This window comes from Cimex lectularius, unplaced genomic scaffold (assembly GCF_000648675.2).
Source record: "Cimex lectularius strain Harlan isolate CLEC.00 unplaced genomic scaffold, Clec_2.1 scaffold209, whole genome shotgun sequence".
Taxonomy (NCBI): Eukaryota; Metazoa; Arthropoda; class Insecta; order Hemiptera; family Cimicidae; genus Cimex; species Cimex lectularius.
The window spans coordinates 21,871-37,153 of NW_019392784.1; the positions used below are offsets into that span (position 1 = coordinate 21,871).

The 15,283-nt window shown below is 33.3% G+C and overlaps 2 protein-coding genes across 2 annotated transcripts; one reads left to right on the forward strand and one right to left on the reverse strand.

Annotated features, from left to right (window-relative positions):
* The first annotated feature begins 1,244 nt into the window (after positions 1-1,244).
* LOC106668840 (glycoprotein-N-acetylgalactosamine 3-beta-galactosyltransferase 1-like) lies at positions 1,245-9,375 on the forward strand. The gene is made up of 5 exons (XM_024227819.1): positions 1,245-2,415; positions 4,286-4,724; positions 5,649-5,806; positions 5,865-6,020; positions 6,078-9,375. The coding sequence occupies exons 1-5, from the start codon at positions 2,161-2,163 to the stop codon at positions 6,255-6,257; spliced, it is 1,188 nt and encodes a 395-aa protein (XP_024083587.1). The 5' UTR covers positions 1,245-2,160; the 3' UTR covers positions 6,258-9,375.
* A 341-nt stretch (positions 9,376-9,716) lies between these two features.
* Positions 9,717-14,232, reverse strand: LOC106668831 (methionine--tRNA ligase, mitochondrial). The gene is made up of 9 exons (XM_014397967.2): positions 14,069-14,232; positions 13,720-13,892; positions 13,548-13,652; positions 12,348-12,478; positions 12,193-12,290; positions 11,900-12,137; positions 11,624-11,835; positions 11,363-11,554; positions 9,717-11,297 (listed from the first exon to the last, which is right to left on the reverse strand). The coding sequence occupies exons 1-9, from the start codon at positions 14,169-14,171 to the stop codon at positions 10,939-10,941; spliced, it is 1,611 nt and encodes a 536-aa protein (XP_014253453.1). The 5' UTR covers positions 14,172-14,232; the 3' UTR covers positions 9,717-10,938.
* Between the last annotated feature and the right edge of the window lie 1,051 nt (positions 14,233-15,283).

Genomic DNA, 15,283 nt, shown 5'->3' on the forward strand with positions numbered 1-15,283 from the left:
CCTTTTATTTTTGCCTTTAAGCTAAATGCTATTTAACTGTTTCATATATTTAAAAGTTCAACTGTACAATGTTGGCAGGGTGAAGAATGATGAAACATTCTGGAAGATTTGCTAATTGTGTGATAGTTGTTATTCTTTCTTTTACAATAAATTGAATAGGTTGAGTGTTATTTTATACATATCTTCAATCAATGCTGAACCGAGTGTTTTGACAGGGCAGAGTGGAAGAATATAAGTACAAAATAGAAGACATTGCCTTTTTTGCTGATTACGGCGATACCTTTTATTTTCATTTATATTTGATGTACTACTTTGATGCAGGCTTTATTTATTTCTTCAATAAATACTATTTAGTGCAGTGTTGACAGGATAAAAGGATAGATATATCTGCATACTAGAAGATATGTTTCAGTTTGCTGATTTCATATTACACGTTATGAAAACAACAAATTTTACTTGATTTAACGTAACAATATAAGTTCTATTTTTGACATGTTCGGTTATTACTATGTGGTACAGTGTTGAATACATGGAAGAAGGAAGGAAATTTAAACTAGCGTTCTCAAAAAGTCGCTATATTTTGTTGATTATAAAAACATTTTATTCCCAATTTCGCACAAAATATAATTAACTATTAAGTACAAAAATTCTGATTATGTTATGTTAACTGAATAGTGGGAAGAAAAATATGCTAAAGATTTTGCAGCAAATATGCTGCTTTTTGCAAATTAAATACCATTTATTCTCGCTATGTTGACTGGATAGTGAGAAGAAAAATATGCCAAAGATTTTGTAGCAAATATGCTGCTTTTAGCAAATTATATGATACCATTTATTCTCACTTTTGAATAAAAATTTTTTTTATGTATTCTGATAATGCTATATGGTATGATATTGATAGGATTGTGAGGAGAAAATATGCTAAATGTTGTAGCAAATATCCTGCTTTTTGTAAATTACATGTTACCATTTATCCATGTATGTTAAGTGGTAATTATTTCAATTAATTATTCTTTTTATGGTCTTGGTTGAGAATTGAGATGAAAAAGTTAGTGCTCCGAGCGGGATTCAAACCCATGACCTTTGGCTCTATACCACTGCTCTAACCACTTGAGCTATCATGACTGATCCACACGGACACCAGCACATCTCAACATACAAGCCAAAGGTCGTGGGTTCGAATCCCACTCGTGGCACTGACTTTTTCATCTCAACTAAGACCTTAGATAAATAATAATTAATAATCAATGAGAGAGATCACCTGACTATAAAACGTGTAACAAACAAGAATTTCCGCTCCGGGAAAAAACCGAAATTTTGAGGTATATTGGTTTAATAAGTGTATGACAGTGGTGTGTTGTGGAAGCTATTTATTCAAGAATAATCATTTACAATTTATTTTCGTTTTTGAGCAAAATGGCCCTGAACTCTAAATGTTATAATTATATCTTTAACTAATGCTAGACAGTAATATGTTTACAGGGTAAAGAGGATGAATATCTGCACAATATAGCAGAAAATGTGCTGTTTTGTTGAAATGATTGCTGTTGCTTAAATAAGAATTAAGTGTTGTTCTTATTATAATTAACACTATAAAGTATGATGTTGAAACACTGTTGTAAAGGTTAGTAAAATATTTCCATTACAGTAGAAAATATGCTGAATTGTGCTGATTACATGATACCATTTATTCTTGCTTTATAAAACACAGGAATTTGATGAGTAAAACCCAACGAACAAATACATATGTGAACTAGTTTATATCTAAATTTTTAAGAATAATAAATTGAAGGCATTAATAAAACAGGAGCATATTAAAATAAAAATGTAGATAGGTTTTTATTAAAATGTGCATTGCACTGAGTAGTGAGTACCGAGTATTCTAGCTTTGAACCTTCCGCCGAATTGCTGCGCATGTGCTTTCTGCTGATAAACTTGTTGAAGCTTGGTACTTGGTAGTCGGTGATAACCTTCTTGGAACTGGAGCTGGGTTATTTGCTAGTTTGCATTTTAAAATTCCGCTCTTTAAGCAGTTAAGAGTTAAATGACACTGTTGATCAACAGTCGTGATGAGCTAGCCGGGAGGATTAGCGAGAATGAGTCGAAGTGAAAATACATGACACAGGGGAAAAATACCACAAATGAGTTTCACCTCGGACAATGAATTGTTTTCAGTTATGTGTTTTTTTAATCGGATTCGTATTCGGCGGATATCTCGCTGTGCTGATGTTCGCGACGGAGGAGACCCTCGTCTCGCCGTCCGGGGCTTCGAGGCCGACGGATAAGGAGAGGTACGAGCTGTGGGTCAAGAGCGTCTCGCTTGTTACTGAACAGGTCGATGTGGACAGGCTGGCATTTTCGGAAGAAGGCTGTCCAGGACGGCTAGAATCAGATATCATCAAAGATAGCGTAAAGGTCATATTTTAAACTCATTTTTCCTAACATAACTATAATTTTTCTTTCTATTTTTGACAGTACAAATTCTTTTTTTATCTATAGATAAGAATGTTCTTAGAATCAATGTTCAATAACATAATAAATTGATTAAAAGAAAATGGCAGCGTTGGCTGGAACGGCAGAGAAGCTCACGGATGCTAAGATCAGAATCGTAGAAGTGGGGTCATCCTCACCTAATTAAAATAGGCCATACAAAGTTGACACATGGACACATTTGGGCCAAAGCAATTAATTTGATATCTCTTCATACAAATGCAACAGTCGCTTCATAGAAACTAAATCAATAATAATCTCTGCCCTGGGTCCATGAGTACTCTGGGACGATCTCGCTGTGTTAGCCAAGTCATCTACCTCGCCATAAATTTACCCAGCTAAGTTCGAGGAATCTTTCGTCGAAGTAGGTTGGTTTTTGCCTTTTTTTCACAGACAACCAGCGAGGGTACATCAACTTCCTGAATCCCCAGACACAAGAGCTAAAAGAGAATGAAAAACTGAACCTTGTGAATGCCTGGACACACAGGGCTAAAGGGAAGCGTCATCTTACCTCTGGACCTGGCCACTGTTATTTTAACCTCTGACTCTAAAAAACAATAAAAAACATTTTAAAAAAGTGGTCACGCTAGAGATGCTCTCACATATCCAGATCTGCATTGTAGAAGTGGGATCATCCTCATCTGATTAATAATAGGCCATACAAGGTTGAGACATGGACACTTGGGCCAAAGTAATTAAATTGACCTCTATTCATACAAATACAACAGTTGAAACTAAATAATTCAATAACCTCTGCTCTGGTTTCTTGGGTACTCTGGGATGATCTTGCTGTTAGCTAAGTTGTCTACCCTTGTACATTTAAGCAGCTAAATTCTTGGAACTTTCATTCAGGTAGGCCAGTTTTCACCTCGTTTTCAGAGATGAGACTAAGACAGGCGAGGGTGCATAAACTTTGCAAGTGCCTGAACACATAGGACTAAAGGGAATGAGGTGGCTAAAGCCAGAATATCCTAACCTCTGGACCTGGCCACCGTTAAATCACCAATTAAAAATAGGCCATACAAGGTAGACACTTTTGAGCCAAAGCAATTAAACTGACCTCTCTCCAAGCAAAAGAAACAATCACATGGAAAATAAATAATTCGATAATCATCCCCGCCCTGGATCTTTTGGTACTTCTGGACGATCTTACCTTATAGACCCTGGATATCTTAAATAGACTCTATAGTATACTTCCAAAATGATGGGACAACAATCCAAATTATCGGCAAAAAACAAACTTACAATTGTAAAAACAGCATATTGGGTCATAAGGTATTTCTATACCTGTGGCAAACTGCTAAACCTTCTGATATCCAACGTCTCCAATCCTTTCAATCAAAGTCCTTAGTTCCAAATGTTGTAAATGCTCCATACTGTGTTGCACTAGGTTTGCAATACTACCCTCCACAATGATCTTAAAATCCCAGTTATCTAAAAATTTACCAAGCTCCACGGTAAGCTCTCCCATCCCCCAATAGTTAACCCAAGCCTTGTCCAACAGATCCCATCCTTACAATCCTATAAGGTGTCTCAAGCAGAAATGCACACATGACCTCCTTTCTGAGAATCGAGATAAACTAGTGAAGTAAAATGGTTGAAATATTTGCCTCCCTCCTTTCAAATCAATTATGTAAATAATTGTAAATACATATGTATCCTTAAATTACATGTAATTTTAAAATTGGATATGTAATAAAAAATATAAAACTTTTACTTACTATTAGAATTTAACAAACCTTATTTTAAACATGCGTCTGTTATGAATGTGTTATTGAACTTAAGCTTTCAACAGGTGACCTGCGTAGTCTTTATAGAGAAGGAGAACAACGCATACGCAATATCAAACACTTGGGGCCGCAAGTGCAATGATGTCCTGTACTACTCAAACAAATTAGTCCCCTTCCTCGATGTCAATGTCTTCACCGGAAAGGATTCATGGTCCTTTCTCTGCGAGACGATAAGGACTTTGGTTTCCTTCGATTGGGTTGTCTTTGCCAACGACGATCTGTTTCTAATTCCGGAGAATCTTAGGTACGCCCTCATCAACCTAGATCCCAAAAAGCCATACTATTTTGGCCATAACCAGATTTTCTGGGGGGTGGTTTTCAACACCAAACAGACGGCTTATGTCCTTAGCAAAGGTGCAATCTCACTCCTATCAGCGAGGTTCAATTCTTCTGCTGCTTGTCTTTCAAGTGGGAAATACAAAAACAATGAAGACTATTTATTAGGTAAGCGATATTACATTTCACATTCTTTGTCTAATTGGGTAAATGCGAAATAAAAGAGAAATGTGTGATGATTAGTGACTGTTAGTCGATGATTATTCGGAGATCGTGAGATGCGGTCTGGTGTGACGTAGGTTTTAGAAAAATATTTTCTTTATCGTTCTAACGTTTTGATCTTTATTGAGATCATCTTCAGGGCCTGGGATTTACAAACATTGATTAAATTTAACAAATACATATAGGATGTGGAAAAAAAAGTGAATGCAAAAAAATATTTTTTTATATTCACTCAAAGTATTTCTATATATATATATTTTTTATTTTGCATTGTATAAATTCCCTTTTTTTTCCACATCCTACATGTATTTGTTAAATCTAAACAATGTTTGTAAATCCCAGGCCCGGAAGATGATCTCAATAAAGATCAAAATGTTGCACGCTAGAGAAAATGTTTTTCTAAAACCTACGTCATACCCAACCACATCTCACGATCTCCGAATAATAAAAGAGAAAGGTGGAAAAAAAAACAGTGTATATAAATAAAATATTCAAAATTGAATTTAAATTTTTTAATGATGATGATCAATGATCATAAAAACTAGATTAACTAGGCACTTTTATAGCCATAGAAATAATCATCTCATTTGTCTAACTATTTAGTTTTGCATTTTTTAGATTTTTATCTTCACTTCTTATTTTTTCTAACCAATAATCCAGTAGTGTTTCCATCATATTTTTAATGATAGCCTTTTATTCTTGTCACTTATCTGGCATTGTGCTTAGTTTTTACATTTATGAGTAAGATTTGATTGCAAAAGAGTATTTGTACAATTTAACACCTATAATGTTTTCAAAAAAATGTTTTAAAAAAATCCCTCAAATCTTGGGTAAATACTTCTAAAACATTATAAAATGATTTAATTTTAGGGAAATATTTGCGAGAATTGGGTGTTTTGGCATCAGACTTACGGGACGACGAAGGCTTGCAGAGATTTCATTACTTCACTCCCAATCAGTTGATGGCCCCTGATTACAATTCGGTAATTGAAAAGTATTCAAGGAAAAGTTTATTCCCTGTAATCCAGGTAATAATTAAAAAAATTATATGTCAAACTCAAAAATAACTAGTATTTTATTCCTCAGGGTGATAAGTGTTGTAGTATAACATCTATCAGTTTTAAAGGTACAGAAGGTGATAAAATGTTCTTTTACCGTTATCTTTTTTATAACGTTCAAATTTTCAATCAACTTGGGGGACTTGGCAATAATATGACAAAAGCAACTAACAATACGGATGAAGTAAGTTTAACAAAAATTATAAGTGAAAAAAAATATATTAATTAATTTTTTTACCAGGTGTGGAAGGAGTTCATATTGGAGAAAATGGGTTCTAATTTCAACCTGTCTCTCATGACCGACAGACGATACTACGAACTGAGCAAGCTCATTGAAAATGCCAAAGATTATAGTTCCCTTATCAAGATGGAAAACGGAAAATTAAAGAAAATCAGTATCGACTCTCTCGGTAGGACTTAACAGTGCAATTATACTGTTTGCGTTGTACTTAACATTGTTCAGAAAAGTGCTTTCTGAAAGAAAAAAAAAATAGGCATTGAATCTCCTATTGTTTATAAACATTTCAGTGCCAAATTGATATTTAGTATTACAGGAACGTTATTCTGTTACTGTTGTTTTTGTTTCAGTATTACTTTAAAAAAATCTACTCAAAAATCACCTAAAGAAATTATTTGAACTTATTTTTGTAAATAGTTTTATCAGAATAAAAATCTGTCATAGATAATGTAACGTGACATGCAGTAGTGGAAAAAATATTTGTACACAATTTTGCAAAATTAATCAATTTAGCTAGTTCATATTTTATTTGTAGCTTCATCATCTTTGATCATCCTTGAATTGGTATTCTTGCCAGTATTGTCTGTCAGGTGTGTTTCAGCATTTTGCCATTTTGTTCTTAGAACAGAGTCATGGCTTCGCAGATCTCAGCAAAATGTATGGCCGTCTTGTCGTTTAATTATAATCACATTTCTAATTTTGTCGTATTCACTTGTATTTTTTTATCAAATCCTTTTCTAACATCACACTTTTGGTTCGGTAAACACTATGCTTCATTTTTTTTCTTCTTTCAACTAAAAGCTATCTATACCTACGTTTTTCTACCACTACCCAACTTCACTCGTAACTTTAGGTCCATTTGTGTACTATTATGACTTTCCTGGGTCCGTCGCTTAGTATGTTCAACAGCCGGAGTGAAAAGCTTTACTCTCTTTCCCACAGACAGAGGATCTCAAAGCATTTAGGATTAAACAACTGCCGAGATCTCTGAGCATATTTTTAGTATGCTCAGATATGCACCTTTGCTCTCCTACTACTACAACAACTGCTTTAAGAAATGTATAGTTCAATCAAGGCTTCCATGCCTTGATCCAATGCACCCGCGGTTTCATTCCCAAGTCATGTAGGCTGGCGTTTAGGTAAATGTCATGTTTCAGTAGATTTAGGTATCTTCTAGATGCTGTCATTTCTGAAGTTTCTTACAACTTATTATATTATATATTTATAATGGGAACTACAAGCTCTAGGGTGTGCATACATTATTTTCTCCTGTTGTACTTTTACTACGATATTATATTACCAAACCACTTTTAAAACATAGGAAGAAAATAGAGTACTAAATTTTTCAACTTTTTTTTACCATTGTATTCTTAGGTACTTCCTTCTGTAAAAAATGATAAAATCAATATAAACTGGTCCAGAAGTATTAAAAATATTGAGTTTAAAATATTGGCATGTTGTACATAGCACGTTTTGAAGAAAAATCTAGTAAAATAAAAACTGAATTTTCAAAATTTTACTTTCTTAATAAAAATTGCTTTTATTACTAAGTAAATTAACGTGTGTGCCACTTACATTATTTTCCTTTTGTTTTACACCACGAAAATTTGTTTCCTGAGTAAAACAAATCATTTAGTGGAGAGGTGCATTGTACAAAGGAAATGAAAATTCAGTTGTATTAATGTAAATATGTGTTTCATCATGCATTAAATTTCTACTCCATTGTAAAAGAAATTATAATTAAAAAAAAAAAAATTAAATAAAAAAAAAACAATTTATGCTTGTAAAAACAAATCAAACTATTTTTAGATTCAATCTTTTTCATAAGTAATTGATAGTTAAATTGAACCTAACAACCTTTTTATTGTAATTAAAACAACACATAAAATATAAGTGAATCAATAAATAAGTTAGTCCTAGGCCAAAAACTTGAAAAAAAAAGCAAATTAACTGAGGTCATGTAGTATTAAAAACTTTAAAGCTCAATTTCTCAAAAGTATCAAACAATAGATACAGAATTATTTCATAGCAGGGCAGAAGTGGTCCGTAATATAATCCAGCGTAATTGTTAATTATTCACTGTTAGTATAGTCATATTTTAATTAAGTCTAAATTTTGTGCTGTAAGCAAATTTCAGGCAAGAAAAAACTTTGTTCTGCTAACCTTTCTGCTTCTTCTTTGAACCTCCATCTTCCACAAAGGCCAATTTTAAAATGAAGTCAGATTTTTAAAAGGTTTTGGCTGTGATTATAGAAATTTCGTGGATAAGGTTTTTCATTATTAAAATAAGTAGTTTATACAGCCTAATTTCTATTGTTTGATTTTCAAGTAAATTTCTTTTAAGGTGATTATTGAGTTTTTAAATTTATTTTATAAATGTTATGCGCAAAATTCTCTAATTTTTAAACAAATCCAAACCACTTCTTTTATTCAAAAGGCTGAAGGTATTAAATTGAATGATAAAAAATTGGCCTTTTGATCAGTCGTCAGCATTTTTCTCTCTACTTCCATTATTGTGATTATTAAACTATTTAAAAAATATATTTTTTTAAAATTAAAAATTCTAAGGGGATTTTTTTAAAGAATGAATGTCAATGTGATTGTATTATGGGTATACATTTGGGCCTTTTAGTTTTTTAATTTTCCACATTCAAATACCAGAATTTCATTTGCTTTCAAGAGAAAAGAATGTTTTACTAAACTACAATTAAATTAAGGTTTTTAGTTGAGATGAAAAAAAGTTAATGGCACGAGCGGGATTCGAACCCACGATCTTCGGCTAGATACGCCGCTGCTCTACCACTTGAGCTATCGTGACCTCAATCCACTCGGACATCAACTTCCTATCTCAACCCCACCTTATGAGTTTTCCCTCCTTTTAGTTTTACTAAACATTTACAGTATAGTATAGTAAATCTAACACCAAACATTCCAAATAATTGGATGAATTGTTCATAATTATCAACCTGTTTTATCCCTTAGTTGTTAATTTTTTTGCACGGTCAAATTTATAAAAATAACACCTAATTATTGAATACATATCACTGTTTTTTATGTGCCTTACATGAAACCAAAAACAATTATTTGTTTAGCAATACTTATTTGTTATTTTTAATTATTTTCATTGCTTGTTCAATGTTTAAGCAAGAAAAGAAAGGTTTTTTTAACTGCACTTAGGTTGTCTTTTTGATCAGTTGTTAGGTTGAAAGTATTCAAATGGAAGAACGTGTGATATCAATTTCTGTGATTACTTTACAAAGAAATTTGTAATATTTTATAGATAATAAAAGGTTAAGGTTAATAGTTTATTTGACTCAATCCTCTCTTTCCAATTTTCAGGATAAAATTGTGGCAAAAAATAAATAATAGGGGCCACAAATAATAGTTTGATAACGCAGATCATGGAATTTTTTTCATTATAAGTGTACATTTGTAAGTATCATCATGAGTTGTTCAGTGATGATTAAACAGCTTTACAGGAGTTTGACTATTCTCTATAATTTTTAACGTTTTATTACTAAATTATATACAACTATTATAAAACTAAATGAATAAATATAAAATGTTTATATTTTTGTTATATACACTGCTCCACAAAAAAGTGACACAAGTTGAAATTTGGATTTTTTTAAATTTGACACTGTTTTGGCCATAATTTTTGTTTTTGCTTTAAAAATGATTTAATAATTATAATTAAACAAAATGTGTTGGTTTTTGCCGCTGTTTGTGAGGCCAAACTGCTAAACCCCCCCATAACGTAAATCAATTAAAAAAAGCATTTACTAAAAATGCCTTTATTCACTGTTGTTTTGGTGACTCGAAATAAAATGATTATGAAAATGTTCATAATCAGTGAGCAAGTTGCCTGGGCCATTGCACTCCTTTAATATGAAAGAAATCGCATTACACATTTTAGGTTTGCCTGCTGGAAGGAGGTCAAGTGTACTGGGAGATACAAGTTATACTTGGAGACCAGTATCAGATCACCCAAGACCCAGCCAACGACCGATTTATCATATTGCACACTCTGAGAAATCACTTTTCCACTGCTGAAACATTTCCTAGACTTTGAACCGTGCACAATGTTTCTGTTAGCGCTGAAAGGAGACTTGCAGAAATGAGTCTACATCATGAGCAACTTGTCCAGTGCTTACTAGAGACTTTTGTTGGACCCAATTAGTTTGCAAGGAAACACTGACAGTGGATAGAAACTGAATAGAGGAATGCCATGTTTTCAGACAAGCCCGTTTTCTCTTCGTTCACCAGAAGAGGTCTTTCGGAGGTGGTTTAACTATAATGTTGAGTGGAATTTCTTTGAGGCAAAAATGTTACAATTGGATATCATTTAATATGTTTAATGTGATGCCGTTTGTTTGTTATTGGCAAGAAGTTCTTGTTTTTGCATTATAATCCAAGACTGTTGCTACCACAGTTATCCAGTACCTTCGAAAGGTCAATATCCGAACTATAAGATGGCCAGCCCATATCCCTGATTTGAACCCCATTGAGAACTTTTCGGATCAGTTCAGACATTGGATAAAACAAAGAAAAAACCCTCATACAACCTTAGCTGAGCTGAAAGTTTCATTAGACGAGATTTGCGATGAAATTCCTCAAGACGTTGAAGGCTTAATTATGAGTATGCTGAGATGTGTGTAATAATTGTAAGAGGAATAACACATACAATTAAAAATTTTTGTTTTTATTTCTGCACTAACCAAATCTTTTAATAAATACCTGAATTGTAAAAAATTTTTAGCAAAAAGGAAGAAACTTAAAAAGATATGAAAATTCCAAATTGCGCTTTTTTGTTTGAGCAGTGTTTCAGCCTTAGAATGGTTTTAAAAACAATTGTGATTTACATTTATGCCTGAATTCTTCTATAAAGAATGAGTTTTTCATGAGCTAGGCTACTTCCTTCGAACTCTTTCTTCCAGCTCGGCACCATGTCTGGCCAAGTGCGGGCTTCGACTGGAATGCTGAGCTTGTCCAGAAGTTTATTCGTCAACATCGGAATCACCGGCGTTAACGCGATACTGCAAATTCTCAAACATTCCAAAGAAAGGTGTAGGACGCAGTCCAAGTGTGCACTGCACGATGGGTCTTTGCGTAGCTCCCAAGGCTTCATGGATTCGACAAAGCAATTTGCAGTGTGAAGGACTTTCATGACCAATGCGATTCCTTTGTAAAAGTTTAATTCACTGTAATATTCTCCGACTTCATCTAAAGGGCAAAAAAAAAAATTATAGTGATTTTTAATAATGTTTTACAAAAGTTTTTATCATCACCTTGTAAAATTTCCAAAAGAGATATCAGTTCAGAAGCTTGCATTTTGCAGTATTTATCAAAATTGTTTCTATCAAAAGGCGGAAAAACTTGTTTCTTGTTGACAGCTGATCCTGTACTTCGGCTTAAAAGATTACCAAATGTGTCTGCCAACTCTGAATTCAATACTCTGAATATTTTCGTTTCACTGTAATCTAATTAATTTTGTTTTTTAAATCGACGACAATTTTACAAGGCATGTAATTAATTTTAAAATTATTTACTGCTGTCTGAATGTGGTGTTCCTTCCCTTAGTAAAAAATATCGTACACCGGAGATGCCAAATTTTTCTGCACAAATTCTGGGATTAATGACATTTCCTTTTGATTTGGACATCTTTTCCCCTTCTACTGTCCAATGTGAATGGACGAGAAATGACCTCGGCATGTCTAACTCAAGTGCCGCTAAAAATGCAGGCCAATAAATTCCATGGAACCTAAAATAGAAAAATATTTCGTTTATTTATTTATATTAAATTTCATAAAATTGACAGTTATTACTTGAGAATGTCCTTTCCCAATATTTGACAAGTGGGGGGCCAAAGATGTTCCCTAACTGTTAAGTAATTTAAAAGAGCATCAAGCCACACATAAATGGATTGTTCAGAATCGCCAGGCACTTCGATTGCCCAATGGACCCTTTTCTTAGGCCTCGAGACTGACAGTGGTTGATCCATAAGCCCCTCTTTGAGCCAGGTGTTACAGAGATCTTGAAACTTTTTTGGCCTGATGGATTCACCTAGATTTTCAAAATTACACTGACAAAAATTGAAAAACAAGTAAATTTTTTTTACCTGAGTTGATCCAAGTTTTAACTCTGTCTTTGACCCTAGGAAGGTCAAATTCATAGTTTGCCTCTTCGACCCAATGCACTGGCCTCCCGGAATCAACACTGTAAAAGTATTCGCTGTAAAATAATGAATTTACATCACAAAACACATTATCAAACCTGACAACTGAATTTTCCCCGTTTGACTTTACATGAGTCACTTGAGCTTCGGTAAGAAAAGCCTCATCAGCATCACAATACCACCCTTTATAAGTGCCTTTTCTTATATACCCTTTTTTATCAAGGATTTTCTAAAAAATTAAAATTATACATGTACTTATTTTTAACTGTAAAGTAGGATGAAACATGATCATGAAAAGTTATTGTAATATGTGAATAATCATAGATGATAGTGTATATATTCTAATATTTAAAAAAAAATGTATATAATGAGATTGTACATTAATAAAATTGTACTATGCACAAATAAGCTATTCAAAAGAATTTAGATGAAGAATTGAAATCTTCCACAATAAAAGAACAAAGCTGATCAACCCTGAGTGCAATTTTTTAATCTAAACAGTAAGAAACTAAAAATACAGAATTGTGTCGCTCCCAGCATGGGATAGTTTGCAGAATGTACAAAGATAATTATTTTCTATTTATATTTTTTTAGGGAATTTCCTTGCTGTGGTGGTCTGCCACACACATTTCACCATACTGGTCTTCTTTGAGAAGTCATCGCCTCGTAGACCTCAACACAATGTTTGACCCTCTTTGCCTCTAATTGCGATTAAATTTCTAATTGGTTGCTATACATGAAACAATATTTGTTTACAAAGCTATGACTATTGTCTGACTGTCAGATTTTACTGTTATTTTCCTGCATGTCTATTATTGAAGTTCTCTAGATATAGTTCTGATGATGGTGATAATTAGACCCTCTATAACCCTCTTTTTTACTTTTGAGTACGAAACTGGTCTACCATTTCATTATCTATATTTTATATTAATAAATATATAAGGTTAATGTTAGAATAGAGGTATGCTGGGCGGCAGTGCAGCATATCATCTCAAGGCTCTACCACTGCTCCGCCAAGCTGGGTCGGGGCAGAATATCTAGTACCCTCTGACCCGGATTCTACACAGAAGATATGCATGTGTGATTGGGTTTGTATGTAGGAGTATATATGTATTTATTGTGCGAGTGAGTGTGAGAATGACTAGTTTTAGGGAATGGAAGGGCGCCGAAATGACCAAAGAAATCATTGGCGCCCGATCAGAGCCGCTCAGACACCAAGGTGGGTGCCTCTGATCCATCAGGGAGAGGCCAGAGGCCTCCTAGGAGGTCTTGTAATTCTAATTCTAATAAATATATACCCAGTAATGCTGGACAGTATCTTTGTGCTTTTGGTCCGACGTCCTTATAAATTGATTGTACCCGATTGCAAACTCGTCGAATAGATTTCTATATTCCGCAGATATCTGGAAAATAGTTTTGTAAGCATTGTTTCATTGCACCTTTTTATTTATTTATTTTTTTGTCATTTACTTTATCACAGTACTCGAGAAGAGGTAGACCTGAAGCTGCAGCGGCCTGTTGGACCTTTATTCCATGTTCATCAGTTCCCGTTGAGAATACGCCTTCTTTGTGACCGAGCAAGAGTTGAAATCTGTAGTATGCATCTGCCAACAACGAACTGTACAGGTGACCCATGTGCGGAGCTAGAAATTGACATGCGTTGAACAAGACAAGGATCATTTTAGACCTTTTTTAATGATTTGACTTTGGTTTTTCTTCAAACATCATACTTATTTAAAAATACAGTTATTAACAATAAAAATATATAAATATTTTTTTAGTTAAGAACTTAGAAAAATAAATTTAATTTAAGGCTCACAAGCGTTGACATAGTAAATCGGAGTTGTCACGAAACAGTCTGATTTAAAACGTCTGGGGTAAACATATAAATTTATTTTTTTCAGTAAAAGTAATGTTCTCATGTTCCTTGAGAAGAATAATAAACAAATATGACTGGTTTTGAGGCTACTTGGACGTAAGTTTAAGAAGAGGTTCTATCCAGTTGGGGCATCAATGATCATGATGACAAAGCAAAGGCAAAAACTACACTATAAATGCAATAAAAAGTAAAATTGAAGCACTTGATTAAGGATCAAGGATTAAATTACTAAAGAATGTGTACTACACAAGTTTGGTTGCTAGTAACTAAAAGTAGTTTTGTAATAAAATTGTAGTATTGCAGCACAAATAAAAACTGTGGTGTTTGTTTTATTTTTTTACTATCAGAAAATTGTATCTTTTCATATTTCAATAAAAAATACTAATAATAATGCATTGATTTTCTGGTCTTCATCTATAATAAAGCTTGGACAAATATTGGCTATTGTGATTAATCCTTTTTCTCCCAGTTATGGTTGAGTAAATAAAGCATTTTCTTACTCTTGGCAAGAAAATTCCCTGATTGGATTATAGCTTAAACAAAAGAACATAATCACTATAATGGAAAATGTTTAATATTTCAAAGGGCCAACATAAGAAGGATAGTTAAGTTCAAACAGGATGTCTAGATTCAACTCAGAAATAATGGAAAATTCCAATTAAATGGAGTAAAATTCTCAGCAACAGGAAAGGTACAATCATCAATGCAAATAAGTACAGGAAGCGTTCGATGGCAATCCGATAAAAGTTGATGACTATGTATATTCTACAAAGTAGACAGGGCTGTACATCCTTTAATGTATGAGTATTAAAGGACCTAGTTGTAAAATGGGCAAATAGCAAATTCGTAGATTAATTGAACACCAGTGTGTCATGTGAGTACAGAACAGAGAATTCAAGAGCTTTTGAAAATTGCAGCAGGATTAAATCAGTTGAATTTTACATTCATTATTCATGAATTTTATTTCATTTAAGGTTTATTTTCCACAAATTTTACTTCTCTTCTTTTGTATTTTAGCAAAGCATAGTCATAAGATGTCACATCAGGGTTATAAGCAGGTTGTGGCAAATCACTGATTTCTACCATTGCAAAAAATATTCTTCTTCCTTGATACAATAGATTTTTCCTTTGATTCTTTATAACAGTTCCCTGTGT

Excerpts from the sequence above, each read along its gene's own strand:
- LOC106668840 (XM_024227819.1), top strand. The coding sequence starts at position 2,161 with ATGAATTGTTTTCAGTTATGTGTTTTTTTAATCGGATTCGTATTCGGC. Across the intron at positions 2,416-4,285 it reads TCATCAAAGATAGCGTAAAG|GTGACCTGCGTAGTCTTTAT; the intron begins GTCATATTTTAA and ends AGCTTTCAACAG. Across the intron at positions 4,725-5,648 it reads CAATGAAGACTATTTATTAG|GGAAATATTTGCGAGAATTG; the intron begins GTAAGCGATATT and ends ATTTAATTTTAG.
- LOC106668831 (XM_014397967.2), bottom strand. The coding sequence starts at position 14,171 with ATGAGAACATTACTTTTACTGAAAAAAATAAATTTATATGTTTACCCC. Across the intron at positions 13,893-14,068 it reads GATTTACTATGTCAACGCTT|CTCCGCACATGGGTCACCTG; the intron begins GTGAGCCTTAAA and ends GTCAATTTCTAG. Across the intron at positions 12,291-12,347 it reads GGGGAAAATTCAGTTGTCAG|TGTTGATTCCGGGAGGCCAG; the intron begins GTTTGATAATGT and ends ATACTTTTACAG.